This window comes from Scyliorhinus canicula, chromosome 5 (genome assembly GCF_902713615.1).
Source record: "Scyliorhinus canicula chromosome 5, sScyCan1.1, whole genome shotgun sequence".
In the NCBI taxonomy this organism is placed as follows: Eukaryota; Metazoa; Chordata; class Chondrichthyes; order Carcharhiniformes; family Scyliorhinidae; genus Scyliorhinus; species Scyliorhinus canicula.
In genome coordinates, this window is record NC_052150.1 from 97,298,308 (window position 1) to 97,319,022 (window position 20,715).

Here is a 20,715-nt window from a genome sequence, read left to right on the forward strand (position 1 = left end):
CTACATTTTTTCCAAATCGTTTATGCACACCACAAATAACAGAGGCCCAAGCACAGATCCCTGTGGAACACTAGTCACAACCTTCCATTCAGAAAAACACACTTCTACTGCTACCCTTTGCCTTCTGTGACCGAGCCAGTTCTGTATCCATCTTACCACCTCACCTCTGATCTCATGTGATATCACCTTTTGCATCAGTCTGCCATGAGGCACATTGGCAAAGGCTTTACTGAAGTCCTTGTAAACAACATCCACCACCCTCCCCATATCAATCATTTTTGTCATCTCCTCAAAAAACTCGATCAAGTTAGTGAGGAACGACCACTCCTTCACAACGCCATGCTGTCTATCGCTTATGAGTCTGTTTGTTTCCAAATGGGTATAAATCCTGTCCGAGAATTCTCTCCAATAATTTACCTACTAAGTAGTTATATATACAGATGTTCAATCAATTAAGTCAATTCTAAATATAAGTCATTGCTACAGCCCTACCCTTAAAACCAGCACAAAATTCTCTGGTTCTCTGGCAATTTGCAGCAAATCGTTTTCACTGTGTGCGCATGACATCTTTCACCAGGTCATCTATTGTAATCTATCTTTTGATTTAATATTTATGTTTACACATCTAATTACTGGGTACCATGCACAAATTCTAATTGAAACATATAAAGGTTGAACCCAAATCCCATGACAATGGAATCCTATTTGCTGCTGTTGGCCTGAACCTTACTACTATTTGGAGACACATTCAACTTGGTTGCTATATTTTCATTACCAACATGTCTGTCAGCCAGCTTCAGCCAATAAAAATATGACTGCATTTGGAATACAGTGCCCCGAGGCAAATTAATAATTTACCATGTTTCATCCTATCAGATGCAACAAAGCACACTCTCTGGGCAAAATGCCACTGGCAACGATGGCCCATTCACCAGGCTAATTAAGGCCAGTGCTGTACAGCAACAAAATGTTACGAACTTGTCAGCACAACTAGATCAGAATGCAACTTAGACCCACTCTGATTCATACTCTATTGTAAAAACGCAAACCAAATGTCTAAAGTGAAACAAGGAATAAATCTCTTAAACCTGGATCATTAATAATAAAGTCCATATTAGAACAGTAGATCAATTCAGACTGAATGTTCAATCTTCGAACAAAAAGTTTTTTTGTGGGCAGACCTCGGCCAGTTTTCCACATTGCTGGAAAGATGATAGTGTTGTTTCTATCCTGGAATAGCTTGGCCAAGAGTGCAAATTGTTCTGGAGCACAAGTCTTCAATGCTATTGCGTGAATGTTGCCAGAGCTCTCAGTCTTTGTGGTCTCCAGTACCGTTGCTGTTTAGTGATATCACATCAAGTGAATCAAATTGGGGTGGCACGGTGGCAATGGTTAGCACTGATGCGTCACAAGGGAGCCGGGTTCAATTCCAGCCTTGGGTGACTCGACTGTGTGGAGTTTGCACTTTCTCCCCATGGGTTGCCTCTGGGTGCTCCGGTTTCCTCCCACAGTCCAAAGATGTGCAGGTTAGGTGGCTTGGCCATGCTAAATTGCCCCTTAGTGTCCAACAATGTGTGTAGGTTGGGTTATTGGGACAGGATGGGGAAGTGTGCATGGTGCATTGCTCTTGCAGAGGGTTGGTGCAGCTCGATGGGCCAAGGGGCCTCCTTCTGCGCTTCAGGGATTCTCTGATTCTATTCTATGAATCTTGAGGCTGTCCCTGGTTTAGTGATCAAGTTTTGTTAAGCTGCACTGGGGTGCATTGGCCCAGATTTTCCAGTGAAGTAACAGTGAGCCTAATGATGATTGCTGTTATTTATTTACAAAACATAGAACAACTTCAAAAGGCAAGGACCAGATGCATGGTTAAACTCAAATATCTTAAAGTTGCACTGATCCACTGTTGGTTTCTCAAAAATAGTATCTTGCTGTCCGACTCATCAGAGAAATGTATTAAATGCTGCAAAGTTGCAGTGAATGCATGGTAGATAACAACAGGAATTTGCACTTATGCAGCGCTCAACGTAATGAAACATCCCAAGGCGTTTCGTGGATGCATTATCAAACAAAAAACAAAATGTGGCAACAGGGAACAGAGGAGATATAAAGACAAGTGATCAAAAGTTTGGTCGAAGAGGTAGGTCTTAAGTAGCATCGTAAAAGCAGGAAAGCAAGGGACAGGAACAGCGTAATTAGCAAGGTAATCTCAGAGTTCATGGCCGGGTAGCTGATGGGATGGCTGCGAATGGTAGAGTGATTAAAATAGGGAACCTCAAAACACCAGAATTGAAAAAGCAAATATCTTGGAAGGTTGCACAGCTGGAGGAGGTCACAAAGATGGGGACAGGCTGCATGAGAGAGACCTGAAAACAAGAATGAGAATTTTAAAACTGAAACATTAGTTTAACCAGGAGCCACAGTAGATCAGCAAGCACAGAGATGATGGATGAATGCAATTTTGAGAGTTAAGATACAGCCAGGAGCTTGGACGAGCTCATGTCGACCAAGGGTACAATATGAGAAGCTGACTAACATATGCACTAACCACAGCAGAGAAAGTGAATAATAATAATAATCTTTATTGTCACAAGTAGGCTTACATTAACATTGCAATGAGGTTACTGTGAAAAGCCCCAAGTTGCCACATTCCGTCGCCTGTTTGAGTACACGGAGGGAGAATTATCTAACAGCAGGTCTTTGGGACTTGTGGGAGGAAAGAGGAGCACCCTGAGGAAACCCACGCAGACATGGGGAGAATGCGCAGACTCTGCACTGACAGTGACCCAAGCCGGGAATCGAACCTGGGACCCTGGCACTGTGAAGCAACAGTTCTGACCACTGTGCTACCGTGCCGACCAGTCTAAGTACCATTTCAAAAACATGATCCCTGTTGTTAATTCTTGTCAATCAACTTCGCTGGCAATAAAAATCAACTTTTACAAGTGTGGGATCTCATTCCTAAAGATTTCAATTGTTGGAGATTTTTAAACAAGTTACATATAAAATGTAAAAAAACCCCACAACTTTTGTACATGATCTGACATTGAATTTGCCCATTCAATACTTCCTTTGGTCTTTGCATTGTTAAATTTCACATTCCTTGACTGGTTCAGAAGTTATGCAGTTGCTGTTAGCCGTCTGGCTGAATGACAAAAAGAAGAAATAAAAACAGACGTGCACATTTTCTTGCATGGCGATAAATTGTGTGTAAATAATGCGCATGCTACCACTCCAGAGCTTTGCTAATCATCCAAATGCTTAAACTGGATTTGTGAAGGAGACAGACTATTTGCCACTTTCCTCAAAGATCCATGTAACAGATCATCATAAATCAAGAAACTTCTTTCTCATCCATTGGATATTACTGTGGGGTCTCAAGTCAGGCAAAGGTGATCATTGTAGAAGTTTTTATTTTCCTATAATATGGCATTTTTAATTAAAAGCATTGTTCAGTATATAGGAATTGTGGATGAGGCTGCATTGTAATCACAATATCCTACATTGTGCTGTGCCCTGATGCTTTGCCCAAAAGGAAGAAACACAAAAAAAAGGACGTTCAAATTTCTGCCTTCCTCTCTTGAAAAGCAACTGTTCCTCAGCCAGCAATCATCTCTGATACCTTATCCAAGGGACCGTTTCTTCACGTACGAGACTCAACAGTGTTATTTGACTAAAGGTGGTATCACAGCCAAGAAAGGAAAAAAAAATGCATACTTTTCCTGACCACCCTTCGTCTTGATGCACTTTCCACTAGTTTTGCATTGCAAACTCCCACAAACAGGAATATGATAAACCAGATAATCTGTTTGTGGTGTCTATTGAGGGATAGATATTGGCCAGGACACTGGAGTTATTCAGTACTTGCATTTATTCGAAGCAGCGCCATGGGATCTTTTACATCCACCTCAAAAGGCAGATGAGACCTTGGTTTAACCTCCTCTCAGCCAAAAGGCAGCACCTGCAACATTGCAGCTTGCCCACAGCACTGCACTGGAAAGCCAACCATGATTTTTGTTCTCAAGTTTTGGGAGTCCTATCAACCTCATCTGACAAGCTCTGGCCCAATCTTTTCATCACTAAACGCCTACTTGCGCACTTCCAGTAAGGTATGTGAAATTGGTGTCAGAATGAAGAGCCTTCTGTATAACTTTCCAACCTGGATACAGCAAAACCAGATACATATCTGCTGCTGCAGTGCAGATCTACTTTTAGCTTTGTTCCATGCAGTCTGGATAATCACATTGGCAGGAAGTCACCGGTTTGACCAGCTTGAGAGCCGGGTTTTGGAGCTTGAGCATTGGCTGGAGGCATAGTGGTGCATCAGTGAGGCACAGATTCATGGACATGTTTTTAGATATGGTCACCCCACAGCTTAAGGGAGTTCAGTCCAAAGGGGATTGAGTGACCACCAGTCAGAAGGGGGCAGGCAGGTAATCAGGGAAGCCCCAGATGTATCTCACTCAAGAACTGCTTTTCTGTGTTGGAAAACTGTGAGTGACAGTTCTGAAAAGTGCAGCCAGAGACAGGTTCACGGCACTGTGGGTGGATCAGCTGTGTAAGGGCTGGCGGGAGGAGGGGGGGGGGGGGGGGAAATAAAGAGAGAGAGAGAAGAGAAAGAAGAGAAAGAGAGAGAGAGAAGAGAAAGAGAGAGAGAGAAGAGAAAGAGAGAGAGAGAGAGAGAGAAGAGAAAGAGAGAGAGAGAGAGAAGAGAAAGAGAGAGAGAGAGAAGAGAAAGAGAGAAGAGAAAGAGAGAGAGAGAAGAGAAAGAGAGAGAGAGAAGAGAAAGAGAGAGAGAGAAGAGAAGAGAAAGAGAGAGAGAGAAAAAGAGAAAGAGCGTGAGTGTGTGGAAGAGCAATATTTGTAGGAGACTCAATAGTGAGGGATGCAGACAGGCATTTCTGCAGTTACTGATGTGATTACAGGATGGTGTGTTACCTCCCTGGTGCCAGGGTCAAGCATGTCACTGAACAGCTGCGGGCATTCTGAAAGGAGAGGGTTAACATTGGTACCAACAGCATTGGCAGAAAAAGAGGGATGAGGTCCTACAGCAAGAAGTTAGGGAATTTGGACTTCCGGTGGCAGATGTAAGCAGAAGACGAGCACTGGGAGACACACGTGCTCCAACCCGACTCTCAAAGCGCAGTGCTAGCTTCAAAAAACAAACTAAACAGGAGACCAGGGAAAGGCACAGTACTTTAATATGTCCAAAAGCAACAAGAATAAAAAAGGAGGGAACCAAAACGTGCTCAGACTCGGAGGCTTCGTTGGAGTCGGCAGAAGACAAAAATGGCGGCGGCATGCTCCTCTGCCTGCCCCCCCCCCCCAGGCGATCTTGTGGCCATCAGGTGAAGACATCAGCCGCACGGAGGCAAACAAATTGAAAAAACACCATCGGATTTTGGCCGAAGAAATAAAAAGGTCAGTGGACGAGTCTCTAACTCAAATCTCGAGCAAATTGCAGGTGATGGATAGAAATATGTAAGAATGGGGTGAAAGTCCAGAATATGGAGGCGGCCCTCACTGACCAGTGAGTGGATCACGGCACTGGAACAGAACTGGTCTACAGTCCTGGACGTAAATAAGTTTCTGAAGAATAAAGTAAATGACTTTGAGAACAGGTCTCGAAGGCAAAACATCCGCCTTGTGGGTCTGCCGGGGGGAATGGAGGGCAACAGCCCCACAGAATTCACAGCCGACGTGGTCTCTAAAATAGTGAGTGAGGTGCTTAAAACACCCCCCCCCCCCACGGATCTGCTGTGACCAAGACGTCTTATAGAGGAACCCCCTCGAGTGATGATCTTGAGGTTTCACAACTTCAAAGTAAAATAGCAGATCCTCTTATGGGCCAGGGAGCACCACAACGTTAAATGGGGGGGGTTACTCAATCCGACATTCCCAGGACCGTAGCATGGAATTAGCGAAGAGCGGTGTTCAATGGGGCAAAATCTGCCCTATTCAAGAAGGGTATCCAGTTAGTGCTACTTTACCTGGCCCACCTTAAAGTTTGGTCGAGGGAAAGGATCACTTCTTTGGCTCTCCAGTAGAGGCAAACACTTTTGTTACGAAACAGGGATCGAATTCTGCACAAATGTTTCGCTATTGTTGTTTAAAAGTTGAATTGTTGTATGTTCAGAAGGTAGATCATTGCTGTTTATTAGGCTGATTTACACTGTAAAGTTATTACTTTTGAAGTGTGCCCCCTTGCCTCCCTCATTTTGTTAGTGTTATATATATATTGTTCTTATAGTGCAGTTATTACCACAGGATTGTTATATGCAAAATTCTTGTTTTTGAATAATGTTAATGAAACTTTTAAAATATGATTTGTTGGAGAGCCTCTCAGCTAAAGCGAGAGATAGGCCTAAAGAAGGGAGGTTGTAAGCATAGGTATTCTGCAGCTCCCACTCGCATATATTCAGTGAGGGGGAGCTTTAGCTTTAGTGTTAGAGAGTTTAGGTTTTATATACATTTGGTTTCTTTGTTGGGGATTGCAGGGTTAACCGGGGGGGGGGGGGGGGGGGGGGGGGGAGAGGAGAGGAAGAAGAAGAAGAGAAAAAAAGAAAGAGGAGAGAGCGAGAGAGAGAGAAAATAGGGGGGCATTGTTGGTAGTCTGATGCTGTCTACTAATTTGTACTTGTCTGGCTTTAGGACCAGCACAGACTACTGCCGTGGTGATATTGTGCCTTGCCGTTCCAAAGTTTTTTGTCTGCTGAACTACAGATATTATGACTGACCATGGTGGGGGAGGGGTAGAGGTTTTACTCTCCGCCTTATAACCTGGAATGGGAGGGATTTGAATGGGCCAGTGAAGGGGGCAAGGATTTTTGCACACTTGGAAGGTCTGGACCCGGTGTTGTGTTCCTACAGGCGACCCACGTACGGGTGAAAGACCAAATGGGGTGAAGGACCAGATGAGGCTTCGTAAAAATTGGGTGGGTCAAACCACAAAAAAGTAAAATTTACTCCATTCCGGATCATGGATGACCCCAATGGTCGCTACATCATCATCTGTGGTTCACTGGGAAATACTCTGGTTATTTTGGTGAATATTTATGCTCTCAATTGGACAACACGAGCTTCATAAACTCCCCGGTGAACGCCCTCCACGATTTAGACTCACATCGGATGATTCACATGTTCACTATACCTACTCCGAATTGATTTTTGTTGTCAAATCCCTCCTCCCTTCGGTGAGAACAACTGAATATTCAGCAATTGCCATCTTGGACCATGCCCCTCATCTTGCTGAATTTTGTTTTTATTTTGGCCCTCCTGAGTGTCCGCCCTGGAGACTAGACACCATCTTATTGTCTGATGACAAATTCCATGAGCGATTGACTGCTGCTATAGCAGATTTTTATCAACTCAACAAAACAGAATCAATTTCTCCATCGACTCTATGGGAAACCCCAAAGGCCATCATGAGGGGAGGGGGATTATCTCATATAAGGCTCACATTGTGAAAAAGGAGAGAGGAATGACAAAGGCTGGTGGACTCCAACTTGGAAGTTGACCTCCAATATTCTGCTGCCCCAACGCCAGAATTACTGATGCATAGAAAAAACTTGCAACTGCAATTTGAATTGATCTTTATGAACAAAGTGGTGCATCAGTTATGACGTTCTTGGGGCACCTCTACGAACGTGGGAAGAAGGCAGGCGTCTTCTTGCGCATCAACTCAAGAAACAGGTAGCCTCCCGAGAAATTCCTCAGATTCGGAGCAAGAAGGTAACCTGATATTTGCCTCTCTCCAGGTAAATGCAGCTTTCAGTACATTTTACTGTGAATCATGTAAGTCAGAGCCTCCTCCAGATATTTCAGACATGAGGTTTCTAGATGGTTTACCCACATCTTGACCATTGAGGAACGCAGGAACAGGTAACTGGAAGCCCCTCCTCAAACCCAGAATAAATACAGAAATGTATCGGTTGGCTGCAGTCTGGCAAAGCTCCCGGTCCTGACGCCTTCCCACCCAAATTTTGTTAGAGGTTCTCAGAGCAGCTACTACCATTAATTTTAGACATGCTCAATGATTCACCGTCTAAGGGATCATTACCCCCATCCTTGGCCTAAGCCACAATCTTGGTGCTCCTTAAAACAAAAAGTGTACGGACCCATTTTTTTACCCAAGCATTTTTTATTACGGGCAACAAATTAATATCAACATTTGTCTGGGCAGGTAAGAGTCCCAAAATCCACAGCGCTCTGCTTCAGAGAGACAGAGGATTGGGAGGCCCTTCCGAATATCCTGTTTTATTACTGGGCTGCCAACATACAGATAATCCTACAACAGCAGTCTGATCCGAAATCAAACTGTAGTAGATTAGAGACCGGTCTTGTGCCACTGGATTAAAGAAAGGATGAGCGGATTCTTTCAAGAAAAGGAGAACAAGTGTGGCCGCTGTTCACTTACCGGCTAACCATACACATGTGCTTTGTGTGCTTTGGTTTTGTCCTAAGCTTGCTGGATTCTGGGCCTCTTTTGACAATATCCAAGGTTTTGCGGAAAACCTTAAAACCAAAAAAATGTGGGGTTCTGGACTCATTGGCTTTCTACTCGGGAGTGAGGGCGGATGTTCGTCCTTCGCCTCTTTAATAGCCAGGGGGTGGATATTGCTCAACTGGAGACCCCTCCCATCTCTACCCAACACATCGACCTGGATGAAAGACTTGATATCGGTCTTGCATCTGGAGAAAGTCAAGCATACCACCAGAGGCTTGGTGGGGAGGTTCTACCAGAGATGGCTGCAATTAATTCGTTCTTTAAGGACCTGGGCATGTTGGAGGACTTGTGGGGGGGGGGGGGGGGGGGGGGGGGGGAGGTAAGTTCGTATTTGCTTCTTATGAAAGTTATATCACGTGATGTGTGTGTATATATATATATATATATATATATATATTATATATATATATATATATATATATATATAAAAAGCATGACCTCAAAATTGTATGTAATCTCTGGATTACTCCCAGTGCCACGTTTTAGTGAGTAGAGGTATAGGAGAATCGAGCAGACGGATGCATGGCTGAAGAGATGGTGAGGGGAGGGGGGAAAGAGGAGGAGGAGGAGATTAGTTTTATGGATCACTGGGCCCATTTCTGTGGAAGGTGCGATCTGTACAAATTGAATCAAAATGGGACCAATATCCTTGGGGGGGGGGGGGGGGGGGGGGGAAGGAGAGGAAAGAGAGTTTGCTAGTGCTGTGGGGATGGGTCAAAATTTGGAGGTAGAGTAGTGGGCCATGTACAGCCAAACACAGTAGGAAAACCAAGTCAGTCTGGAAGGCAGAGTAAAGATAGAAATTTTAAGGCATAATGGTATATGGCAAGGCTGGATGGCATTTATTTTAATGCAAGGAATCTTACAGGTAAGACTGATAAAATTGAGGATATTTATTAACACATGGAAGTATGATATTATTGCTGTCACAGAGATACGGTTGAGGGAAGGGCAGGACTGCCAGCTCAATATTCCAGTGTCAGGCGAGACGGGGGCCTCTAAAAGAAGTGGTGTCGTAATACCGATCAATAACTGCAGTAAGAAGGGCTAATATGTTCGCAGGTTCCTCAATTGAGACCATATAGGTGGTGTTTTTTTTTTTAAATGGGGCAATCATGTTGCTGGGAGTGTACTATAGGCCTTCAAACAGTCATGGGGCAATAGAAGAGCAGATGTGTAGGCAAAATGCAAAAACATTAGGGTAACAATAGTGGCGATTTCAACTTCCCCAATATTAATTGGGATAGTTAGAGTGTGAAAGGCTCAGAGAAAGCAGAATTCTTAAAAATGTATCCAGGAGAGCTTTTAAAGCCATTAACTTGAAATTTACTAGGGCTATTTGATGTAACATTTAGCTCTAACTTCTACCTTGATATTAAGGGCAGTTATTCTCATCTCAGCTCTTTTGTCCATGTTTGGACCAATGCCCTAATGAGATCTCAAGCCAAGTGATGCAGGTTGAAATGAAACCGAACACAAGTGATCAAGTTAATTGGAGAATAAATGCCACTTGCTAGCACTACTGATGCACCTTCCATCACTTGTTGATGACAGAAAGTTGACTGATGGGACGATAATTGGCTGGATTGGATTTGTTCTAGTTTTTGTGACCACACATACCGGGACAATTTTCCACATTGTCGAGTAGTTGCCAATGTTGTAGCTTTACTGGAACATATTGGCAAGATGCAGCTGGTTCTGGAGCTCAATCCTCAGCACTGCAGCCAGAATGTGGTTAGGATCCAGAACCCTACTCTGTCATTTCTTGATACTATATGGGAGAGAACAAAATTGGGTGAAGACTGGTTTTTGTGAATGTGGGGCCACAGAAGGCGGAGATGGATCATCATTCACTTGATACTTCTGGCTGACTATGGTTATACACACCTCAGCCTCATTTTTTGTACCCGCACGCTATCATTGAGAATTGTGAATTTCATAAAACTTCCTTCTCATCTGTTCTTTATATGTCCATCATTGTTCATGACTGGATGCAGTAAAACTGGAGGACTTTGATGGTGATACCATTTGATACCATTGGTGGTAGGAATCGCTTAATTTTTCTACTGCATATGTCTGTTGTTGAGCACACATTTAGTCTTGTAATATAGCTTCACCAGATTGGCACCTCTATTTTGAGTTTGGCTGGTGCTCCCATTCTACACTCTTCACTGAACCAGGGTTGGTTCCCTGGCTTGATTGTAATGACATATACTGAGCCACATTAGATTGGGGTTGAATACAATTCTGCTGCTGAAGCTGACTTACAATGTCTCATGGATGTCTAATTTTGAACCGCTAAGTTTGTTCCAATTTATTCCATCCACAGTGGTAGTGACACACAACGTGGGAGAGTGGTCTGTGTGAAGAGGGATTTCATTCTCCGCTAGGGGCAGCAGGTACCTTTCCCTGCAGTACATGCAAGCCAGTTTGGGCTTTTCAGCAATCCAGCAACTTTCATGATCAGTTTCTTTCTGCTGCTCGCCCACAGCTTTTATGAGTTCAATTTCAGAACGTGCATCATGTCCACCATATTGCCATAGCTCTTCAAATCTAGGTCATGTATATCTATGAATATGGAGGCACAATCAGGATATTTGTTAAGCATTTCTAAAACTCAAGTGCAAAATGCAAATTTGCAATGCAATAAGTCCTTTGAGGCAAGTTCAAGCACTAGAGCTGTACTAGTTTCACGAAATAAAACAAAAAGGTATCAATTCTATCAAGTAGATACTTTATTTTAAGGTGGTGATGAGAGAATCTGAAAGGCAGCAGGTGGATATTTAGAAATTTTGATCTTTAGGACGGCATGGTGACGCAGTAGTTAGCACTGCTCCCTCATGGCACCGAGGACCTGGGTTCGATCCCACCTCAGGACACTGTCCGTGTGGAGTTTGCACATTTTCCCCGTGCCTGCGTGGGTCTCACCTCAACAACCCAAAGACGTGCGTAGAGGCATAGTGATATTGTCACTGGACTAGCAATCCAAAGGTCCAGGATAATGATCTGGGGACCCAGGTTCGAATCCCACCACGGCAGGTGAAGGAAGCTAAATTAAATGAAAATAAAAATCTGGAATTAAAGACTAATGATGACCACGAAATCATTTGCTGATTGTCGTAAAAACCCATCTGGTTCACTAATATTGTTTAGTGAAATTTGCTATCCTTTCCTGGTCTGGTCTACATGTGACTCCAGACCCACAACAATGTGGTTGACTTTTAAATGCCCTCCGAAATGGCCCAGCAAGCCACTCAGTTGTATTAAACTGCTATGAAAACATAAAAAAAGAATGAAACCGGACGGACCACCTGGCATTGAACCAGACACCGGAAACAACAGCAGCAAACCCAGCCCTGCCGATCCTGCAAAGTCCTTCGTACCAATATCTGGGGGCTTGTGTCAAAGTTGGCAGAGCTGTCTCACAGACTAGCTAATCAACAGCCTGACATTGTCTGTAAGATATAGTAGATTCTGAGAGTATGACTATATCCCCGACTCCACTATCACCATTCCTGGGTATGTTCTGTCTCACTGGCAGGACTGACCCAGCATAGGTGATGGCACAGTGGTATACGGTTGGGAGGGAATTGCCCTGGGAGTTCTTAACATCGATTCGGGATCTCATGAAGTTTCATGGCTTCAGGTTAAAAATGGGCAAGGAAAATTCCTGCTGATTACCACGTACCGGCCACCATCAGCTGATGAATCAGTATTCCACCATCCACTACTTGGAGGGAGCACTGAAGGTGCCAAGGGTGCAGAACATGCTCTGGGTGGGGGACTTGACAATTACCAAGAGTGGCTTGGTTGAATGACCACAGACAGAGCTAGCCAGGTCCTAAAGGACATATCTGCTAGACTGAGACTGCAGCAGGTGGTGAGGGAACCAACAAGAGGGAAAAACACACTTGACATCATCCTCGCCAATCTGCCTGCTGCAGATGCATCTGTCCATGACAGTATCGGTAGAAGTGACCACTGCACAGTCCTTGTGGAGACAAAATCCCATCTTCACATTGAGGATACCCTCCATCGCGTTGTGTGGCATGGTGGATGCTAAATGATAAAAGCTTAAACAGATCAAGCAACTCAAGACTGGGCATCCATGAGGCGCTGTGGGCCATCAATGGCAGCAAAATTGCACTCAGCCAGAATCTGCAAACTCTTGGCCTGGCATATCCCCCACTCTAACATTACCACCAAGCCAGGGGATGAACCCTGGTTCAATGAAGAGTGCAGGAGAGCATGCCAGGAGCAACATCAGGCATACCGAAAAATGAATGGTCAATCTGATGAAGCTACAACACAGGACTACTTGTGTGCCAAATATCATAAGCAGTAAGCAATAGGCATCATAAGCAGTAAGCGATTACATAACAAAGGCATCAGATCGGAGTTCTGTAGTCCTGCCACATCCAGTCATGGAATGTTGGTGGACAATTCAACATCTCACTGGAGGAGGCGGCTCCACAAATATCCCCATCCTCAATGATGGAGCCCAGCACATGTGTGTAAAAGACGAGGCCAAGGCATTTGCATCGATCTTCAGCCAGTAGTGCAGAGTGGATGACCCATCTCTGTCTCCTTTGGAGGTCCCCAGCATCTCAGATGTCAGCCTTCAGCCAATATGATTCACTTCCCATGAGATCAAGAAACGGCTGAAGGCACTGGATGCTGCAACGGCTATTGGCCCAGACATATCCCGGCAATAATACTGAAGACTTCTGCTCCAGGACTTGCCGCACCCCTAGCCAAACTGTTCCAGTACAGCTACAACACTGGCATCTACCCGGCAATGTGGGAAATTGCCCAGGTGTGTCCTGTACACAAAAAACAGGACAAATCCAACCCAGCCAATTTTTCTTGGGTAATTGAGTCTACCCTCCATCAGCAAAATGATGGAAGGAGTCATCAACAGTGCTATCATGTGGCACTTGGATGGATTGGATTTTGTTTATTGCCCTGTGTACAGAGGTACAGTGAAAAGTATTTTTCTGCGAGCAGCCCAACAGATCAATAAGTACATGAAAATAAAAGAAAAGAAAATACATAATAGGGCAACACAAGGTACACAATGTAACAACATAACGCAGACATCGGGTGAAGTATGCAGGGGTGTAGTGTTAATCAGGTCAGTCCATAAGAGGGTCATTTAGGAGTCTGGCAACAGCAGGGAAGAAGCTGTTTTTGATCTATTACTCAGCAATTATCTGCTCACGGGCACTGAGTTTGAGTTCTGCCAGAGTCACTCAACTCCTGACCTCATTGCAGCCTTGGTTCAAGCATGGACAAAAGAGCTGAATGCCAGAAGTGAGTGGAGAGTGGCTGCCCTTGACATCAGGGCAGCATATGACCGAGTTTGGCATCAAGGCGCCCTAGCTAAACTGGAGTCAATGGGAATCAGGGGGAGATCTCTCAACTGGTTGGAGTCATACCTGGCACAAAGGATGATGATTGTGGTGGTTGGAGGTCAATCATCTCAGCTCCAGGACATCACTGCAGGAGTTCCTCAGGGTAGTGTCCTGGGCCCAACCTGCTTCAGCTGCTTCATCAGCTTCATCACGGACCTCCCTTCCATCATGAGGTCAGAAGTGGGGATGTTTGCGGATGACTGCATAATGTTCAGCACCATTCGCGACTCCTTTGTGAAATAGTCGATGTCCAAATGCAGCAAGACCTGGACAATATCCAGGCTTGGATTGACAAATGGCAAGTTACTTTTGCGCCACACAAGTGGCAGGCAATGACCATTTCCTACAAGAGAGGATCAAACTATCGCCCCTTGACATTCAATGGCATTATCGCTGAATCCCCCACAACCAACATCCTGGAGGATACCATTGATCATAAACTGAACTAGCCATATTAATACTGTGGCTACCAGGGCAGGTAAAGGCTAGGAACCCTACAGCGAGTAACTCACCTCCTGACCACCAAAGCCTGTCCACCATCTACAAGGCACAAGTCAGGAGTGTGATGGAATACTCTCCATTTGCCTGGATGAGTGCTCCAACAACATGAAGCTCTACACCATCCTGGACAAAGCAGCCGCTTGATTGCCCCCTTTCCATAAATATTCAAGCCCTCTGAGCCAAGGGATAGTACTTTAATAAGCAACAGAATCTGGGCACATCGAGACCAATGTAGTACAACATAGAAATGGAGAATATGCCCACCTTCATATCAATAAACCATTCCCTCTGTTTACAACACTAAATCCAGTTTCCTCATTTGAACAGCAGAATGGTAGACCCACAAAATCTGGTGCCGGGATAACAAGAGATGGATTTCATTGTATGAACATGATGTCATCTTGCAACAGCAGGCTCCTCGAATCTGAACTAGCATAAAATTGGATGAGGAAGCAACTAACAGGGAGATAGTTACATCATGGACAAAAACAAATACAGAAAGGGCAATTTAAAAAATATTTTTGATATCTCAGCTACAGGGAGCAATATTGATTGATATCAGCAGCTCTCTTTAGAGAGAAATCAATTTATTAGCAATACAAGGAGAAAAGGTGCCACTAGACATTTAGAAAATAAAATAATTTAAATTCAACAATGTATTTATCGACATCCCAATACCACCAAAAGAGCAATGGAACAGTTAACTATGAAACCTTTGCAGCATTATGGTTGTCCTGTAATAAAGCACAGCCCATTATTTTGGAATGCCCTTGTAAAATAGCCTGGAAACAAAACCCTGTTTTGCACATAAAAGCCACTAGTCACCACATTTCAGCGCCTGTTCGGGTACACAGAGGGAGAATTCACAATGTCCAATTCACCTAACAGCACGTCTTTTGGGACTTGCGAGAGGAAACCAGACCTCCCGGAGGAAACCCACGCAGACACGGGGAGAACCGTGCAGACTCCGCACAAACAGTGACCCAAGCCGGGAATCGAGCCTGGGACCCTGGCGCTGCGAAGCAACAGTGCTACCCACTGTGCTGCCCTTGCCTCAAGGGGAGCTGTCAATGAGGTGCTCGATTCCACTGGTTCTATGAAAGTGCTTTTGACTGATTGTTACATCTTTCTCAGCTATTTTTCAGCAGAATGAAAGCTAATGGCAACACAATTGGACCAATCATACAGATTTCCAGTTATCATGCTGTAGAAATGCTCACCCTCCCACGACGTTGTTACCTCTAGACTTTACCATTCCAATTACCATTCCTGGCTGGTGTCTCACACTATACCCTCTGTAAACTGCAGGTCATCTAAAACTCTGCTGCCTGTGTCTTAACTCACAGCAAGACCTCTTCACCTGTCACCTTGTGCTCATTAACCTACACTGGGTGTTGTACATAATGCTCCTGTAAAACGCTTTGAACAATTTCATTACGTTAAAGGCACAACATAGATAAGAGGAGGTTTTATAAACCACAGTAAACTAAAGCTAATAATAGCAGTTTAAATCTCAAACACTAACTTGTCTTCTCAGATGCTGACTGATCCGCTCCGTTTGGGGAATTTGCAGGCATACCAATTGCATGAATTCAAGGAACTGACAACGACAAGTCAGAGCTCTTCAAGAAAAAGTGCACTTAAAAATATATAGTATATAAATACAATGTTGCTCGAGGTTCAATATATTTGTACAACAAAATTACATGTACATCTTCCTGTCAAACTAATGATTATGAAGTTGATCTTTTTCTCTGTTGGGAAAGACAGAAGAACATTAAGTGCCTTCATGCTGGCACTTAAGATTGCAATATAAACTTTAAGTGCCATCAGTATCTAACATTCCTATAAACAAGAAAATAATTTTGCGCTGTTACTGGTTAACTGTTATTCTAATGGATACTTCGTTAGATGGCAATGCTTCTCTGATTTATGTCTTGCCTCAAAGCACAATAAACTAATATTCATGTATGCTTACATTGTCTCAGCCATGCATCTAATTTGAACATTCAACTAGCACAAAAAGGCATCAGGAAGCTTTCAACCAACTTCAGACACAAGTAGCTTCTTTTGGCATTACAGTCCACTCAATAAAAACTTAATTCGGAACAGGAAACACACAAAATTCCTCCATTAAAGAATTGAACTTCAAAACATTCATTGATACTTCTAAATGAAATCTGGTAGAAAATGGATTAGAATCATGCGATAAGGATTAAAAAGTTAGATCACTGAGAACATTGTATACTCAGACTAGCATGGTTATGCTGTACCTAAGTCTTAGCTTTGAGTTTGAGATAATCAGTGATAAAGACTGCAAGTTGTTTTTAAAACCACAAAACTTTCATAGGAAGTTCACTTTCAACTGGGACATTTGTGAGCCCTCACGCCCCCTCAAAACTGCTCCAAGCGACTCATGTTTTCTTCCTTTTGATAAGAGGCTGTGTTGGAACACAGCCCTTAATACTCGACTCAAATCTCCGATTGGCTGATTATGGAGTGATATCGGCGAGAGCAGAGTTAATAACATTCTTTCAAAGTATCTTTCCCCAGATTATAGGAATGTGATAGCCAGGAGAGAACAGGCTCGAACATTGAAAACAGGCTTTAATTTCAGTTTTCACTTTCAAACACCCAAGTTTTGAATGTTACTTGAGCAAAGAGAAATTTACGAACCTGTATGAGTTCTTCTATGCCTCTGCAGTTCGTCACTCCGTGTAAATCGTTTACCACAGAACAGCCAGTTGCACACAAATGGTCTCTCACCAGTGTGCCAGCGAAGATGCGCCCGTAAGTGGGAGGTTTTGCCATAGACTTTTCCACAACCCTCCATGTGACAAATGTGCTGTTTCTTCTTCCCTGGTTCAATTGGACCCCTATTTAAACAGAAATCACAATTGGAAGATTCCAAGGGAAAAATTACAAAGCATGCCAACATTTTCTGTAAGCCAGTGAAAATGCTCCCACAATTAATTATAAATAGCAGCTTTTTCTCAATTGAAGCATTAAAAGTAAGGGCAATTAAAGATTGCTCAAATTAAGTAAGGTTCCTCCAGTGGCACAAAAAACTGCTTGGTTGTTGCAGCAGATTCCTGCTACAAATTCTGTGAGAGACCACTAGCCCACAGGTGCTCGTGTGGCCTGGAGCTGGATATACTGAGTGCTGGCATTATGTTTGCTTTGCCCCCAGGATAGCCTTGTAGGGCAAAGTTTCCACCCACCTGATGATGGTGTTAAGAAACCATAATAAGGGATATACACACTTGTGATAATTGGGGCAGGCAGCATGGTTTTTTTAATAGGTTAGCTATTTTGTTAATCAATTGCTACCAGGCAACCACAGAGCCATGGCCACAATCAAAGGGAATGTTCTGTAGGAGGTATGCGTGGATTTCAGAAGGAAATCGGTAAACACCAATTTTAATGAACCCTATAACTGCCAGCCACAGCATAAACTCATTTGGACTCCAACAACAATAATCAGTCCACAACGTAACCAGTTTCATTTGTGGTTTATTTGCAATCCTTATTTCAATCATTTTTGACATTCTCCGAAAGGAATTAAAGCAGGAAAGCAGTGTGCTGATATGGTTTATTTTGGACAATTACTTCCCTTCAGGATCACAACTTTGTTTCAAATGCTGATCGTGCATTGGTGGCATTTTTGACTTTAATTTGGAAGACTCCGAGATTTTTTTTTACTTTAACAATTGTAAATATCAAATTTCAACAAAAAAAAAACAACAATATAACTAACAAACCCCTTGGGCACAGACCCCAGCCAACATGGCTTACATAAACAATGCCACCTTCCCCAACCACCCCACCGTTGGTTCTCCTATCCTTACGCATCTCTCCCATGCCCTCCCCCGCTGATAGCTTAATCTTTCTCCAAGAAGTTGATGAACGGCTGCCACCTCCGAGCAAACCAATGCAATTAACCCCTCAAGGCAAATTGAATTTTTTCCGAATCTGAGAAATCCCACCATGTCGCTAACCTACACGGGGGCTCCGAGTCCCTCCACCCTGGTAACATCGGTCTCAGCGCCACACCGAAGATCACCACCTCTGGATTCAGAACCACCCTCATTTTTAAGACCTCTGACATGAGGTCAGCAAACCCCAGGCAGAAATCCCTCAGCCTCAGACATGCCCAAAACATATCGACATGGTTCACAGGACCACCTGCACAGCACCCACACTTATCCTCCACCTCCTCAAAGAACCTGCTCATCCAGGCCACAGTCATGTGTGCCCTATAGACAGGGCAGCATGGTGGTGCAGTGGTTAGCACTGCTGCCTCACGGTGCCGAGGTTCCAGGTTCAATCCTGGCCCTGGGTCACTGTCCATGTGGAGATTGCATTCTCCCCTTGTTTACGTGGGTTTCACCCCCAGAACCCAAAGATGTGCAAGTTAGGTGGATTGGCCACGATGCACTGCCCCTTAATTGGGAAAAAATAATTGGCTACTCTAATTTAAAAAAATAAATAAAATGTATGCCCTGTGGACCACATTAAACTGTATCAGGCGGAGCCTGGCACACAACGAGGATGCATTCTCCTCAGGGCCTTCTCCCATAACCCGGCCTGCAACTCCCCACCCAGCTCTATTTCCCACTTTCTCTTCACCTCCTCTACTGGTGCTCCCTCGCACTCCATCAGCAATTTAAAGATTTCTGAGGCCGTCCGTTCTCCTACTCCTGTCCTCGATACCACCTTATCCTGCAGTCCCCATTGCTGCAGGTGTGGGAAGGTCGAAAGCTGCCTCGCATAAAATCCCTCACCTGCACTTACCGGAACCCCCCCCCCCCCCCGGCCTGGCAACTCAAACTCCTCCCCCCGCTCCTCCAAGCTCAGGAAACCCTCATCAAAAAGAGATTCCCAACGCTGCCAACTCCGAAATACCCCATCCAACAACCCCCCCCCCCCCCCCCAGGGCGAACCAGTGGTTATCACATATCGGTGCCCACACAACGCCCTCTCTAACCACATATGCTGCCCCACATTTGTCACACACCCTCAGGGCTGCCACTACTATTGGGGTTTGTGGAGTACCGAGCCGGCATTTCTGCTGTTAACAGTGCCCCCACCGTCTCCACTTGCTCGCATACTGACCCCTCCCCCATTACCCATTTCCTGACCATCGCAGAATTTGCCGCCCAGTAGTAGTTAATGAACCCCTCACTCCAGCAGCACCTTTTTCACCCGCGGGGTTTTACCGCTCAAACAAATCCTGAGATCTCTGCAATCACCTTTTTGAAGAACGCCTTGGGATAAAAATTGAGGGGCTCTGGGAAACAAACAGAAACCTCGGGAGGACCGTCATTTTCACTGTCTGTATCCGCCCCACCAATGTGAGCATGTCCTACCTGTGAAAGTCCCCCCTCATCTGTTCTACCAGCTACCCCAAATTCAGTTTATGCAGCTGCTCCCACTCCCGCACCACCTGGATACCCAAATATCGAAGCTCCCTCCCACCACCTTGAATGGCATCTCACCAAATCTCTTCTCTGCCTCCTCGCCTGGATCGCAAAGACACCACTCTCTCCCTTATTCAATTTGTATCCCAAAAACCGGCCGAATTCCTCTAATATCCCCATAATGGAATACTGCAAGATTAACCTATTCAACGACATACATCAGCCATGTATTAAGAAATTAAACCGATGGCATATTTAATTTCCTTTACAAAATTAGCAATGATTGGCAACATCTGCCCCCTAGAGGGAGCAGCGTGAACCAGTCTATACAAGATGTGAACTCTGCTCTCCAAAGCAAGAGTGCAAGTCATGTTCCCAGCTTTTGGCATGTCACTACTAGATTGCTGAGTTAACTTTTAATAATTGGCTAAGTTAACTTTTAATAATTGGCTACTGCTCAATGCACTGGAGACAAAGATATTAAAATGCCGAAGAGCAGTAATAATTGTGACCAATGAAAAAATGAAATGAAAATCGCTTATTGTCATGAGTAGGCTTCAATGAAGTTACTGTGAAAAGCCCCTAGTCGCCACATTCCGGCACCTGTCCGGGGAGGCTGGTACGGGAATCGAACCGTGCTGCTGGCCTGCTTTAAAAGCCAGCGATTTAGCCCAGTGAACTAAATCAGCCCCTGGTAATATTTGTAATATTTAGCAAAGTTTCATGCTTCAGTGGAATATATAATACTCCAAACCCATATAAACAAGCCAGATCAGGAAAACAAAGTTCTTCGGAGTTGGCATAACATGAAATCAAAGCTTGAAAATTGGTCCCATTTCAGTTGAAGATTAATTCCTTCACTTTCAATAAGAGCCCT

General features: G+C 44.2%; 1 protein-coding gene across 3 annotated transcripts in view; it reads right to left on the bottom strand.

Annotated features, from left to right (window-relative positions):
- sp4 (sp4 transcription factor) overlaps positions 1–20,715 on the bottom strand; it is an 81,762-nt gene that overhangs the window by 13,018 nt on the left and 48,029 nt on the right. For all 3 annotated transcript variants that reach the window (XR_005460687.1, XM_038797436.1, XM_038797437.1), the window contains exon 5: positions 17,095–17,294. Coding sequence is in view for 2 of the 3 variants with exons in the window: in XM_038797436.1 (XP_038653364.1) it covers positions 17,095–17,294 (200 nt within the window). In the remaining variant the exon portion in view is untranslated. The remainder of the gene's footprint in view (positions 1–17,094; positions 17,295–20,715) is intronic.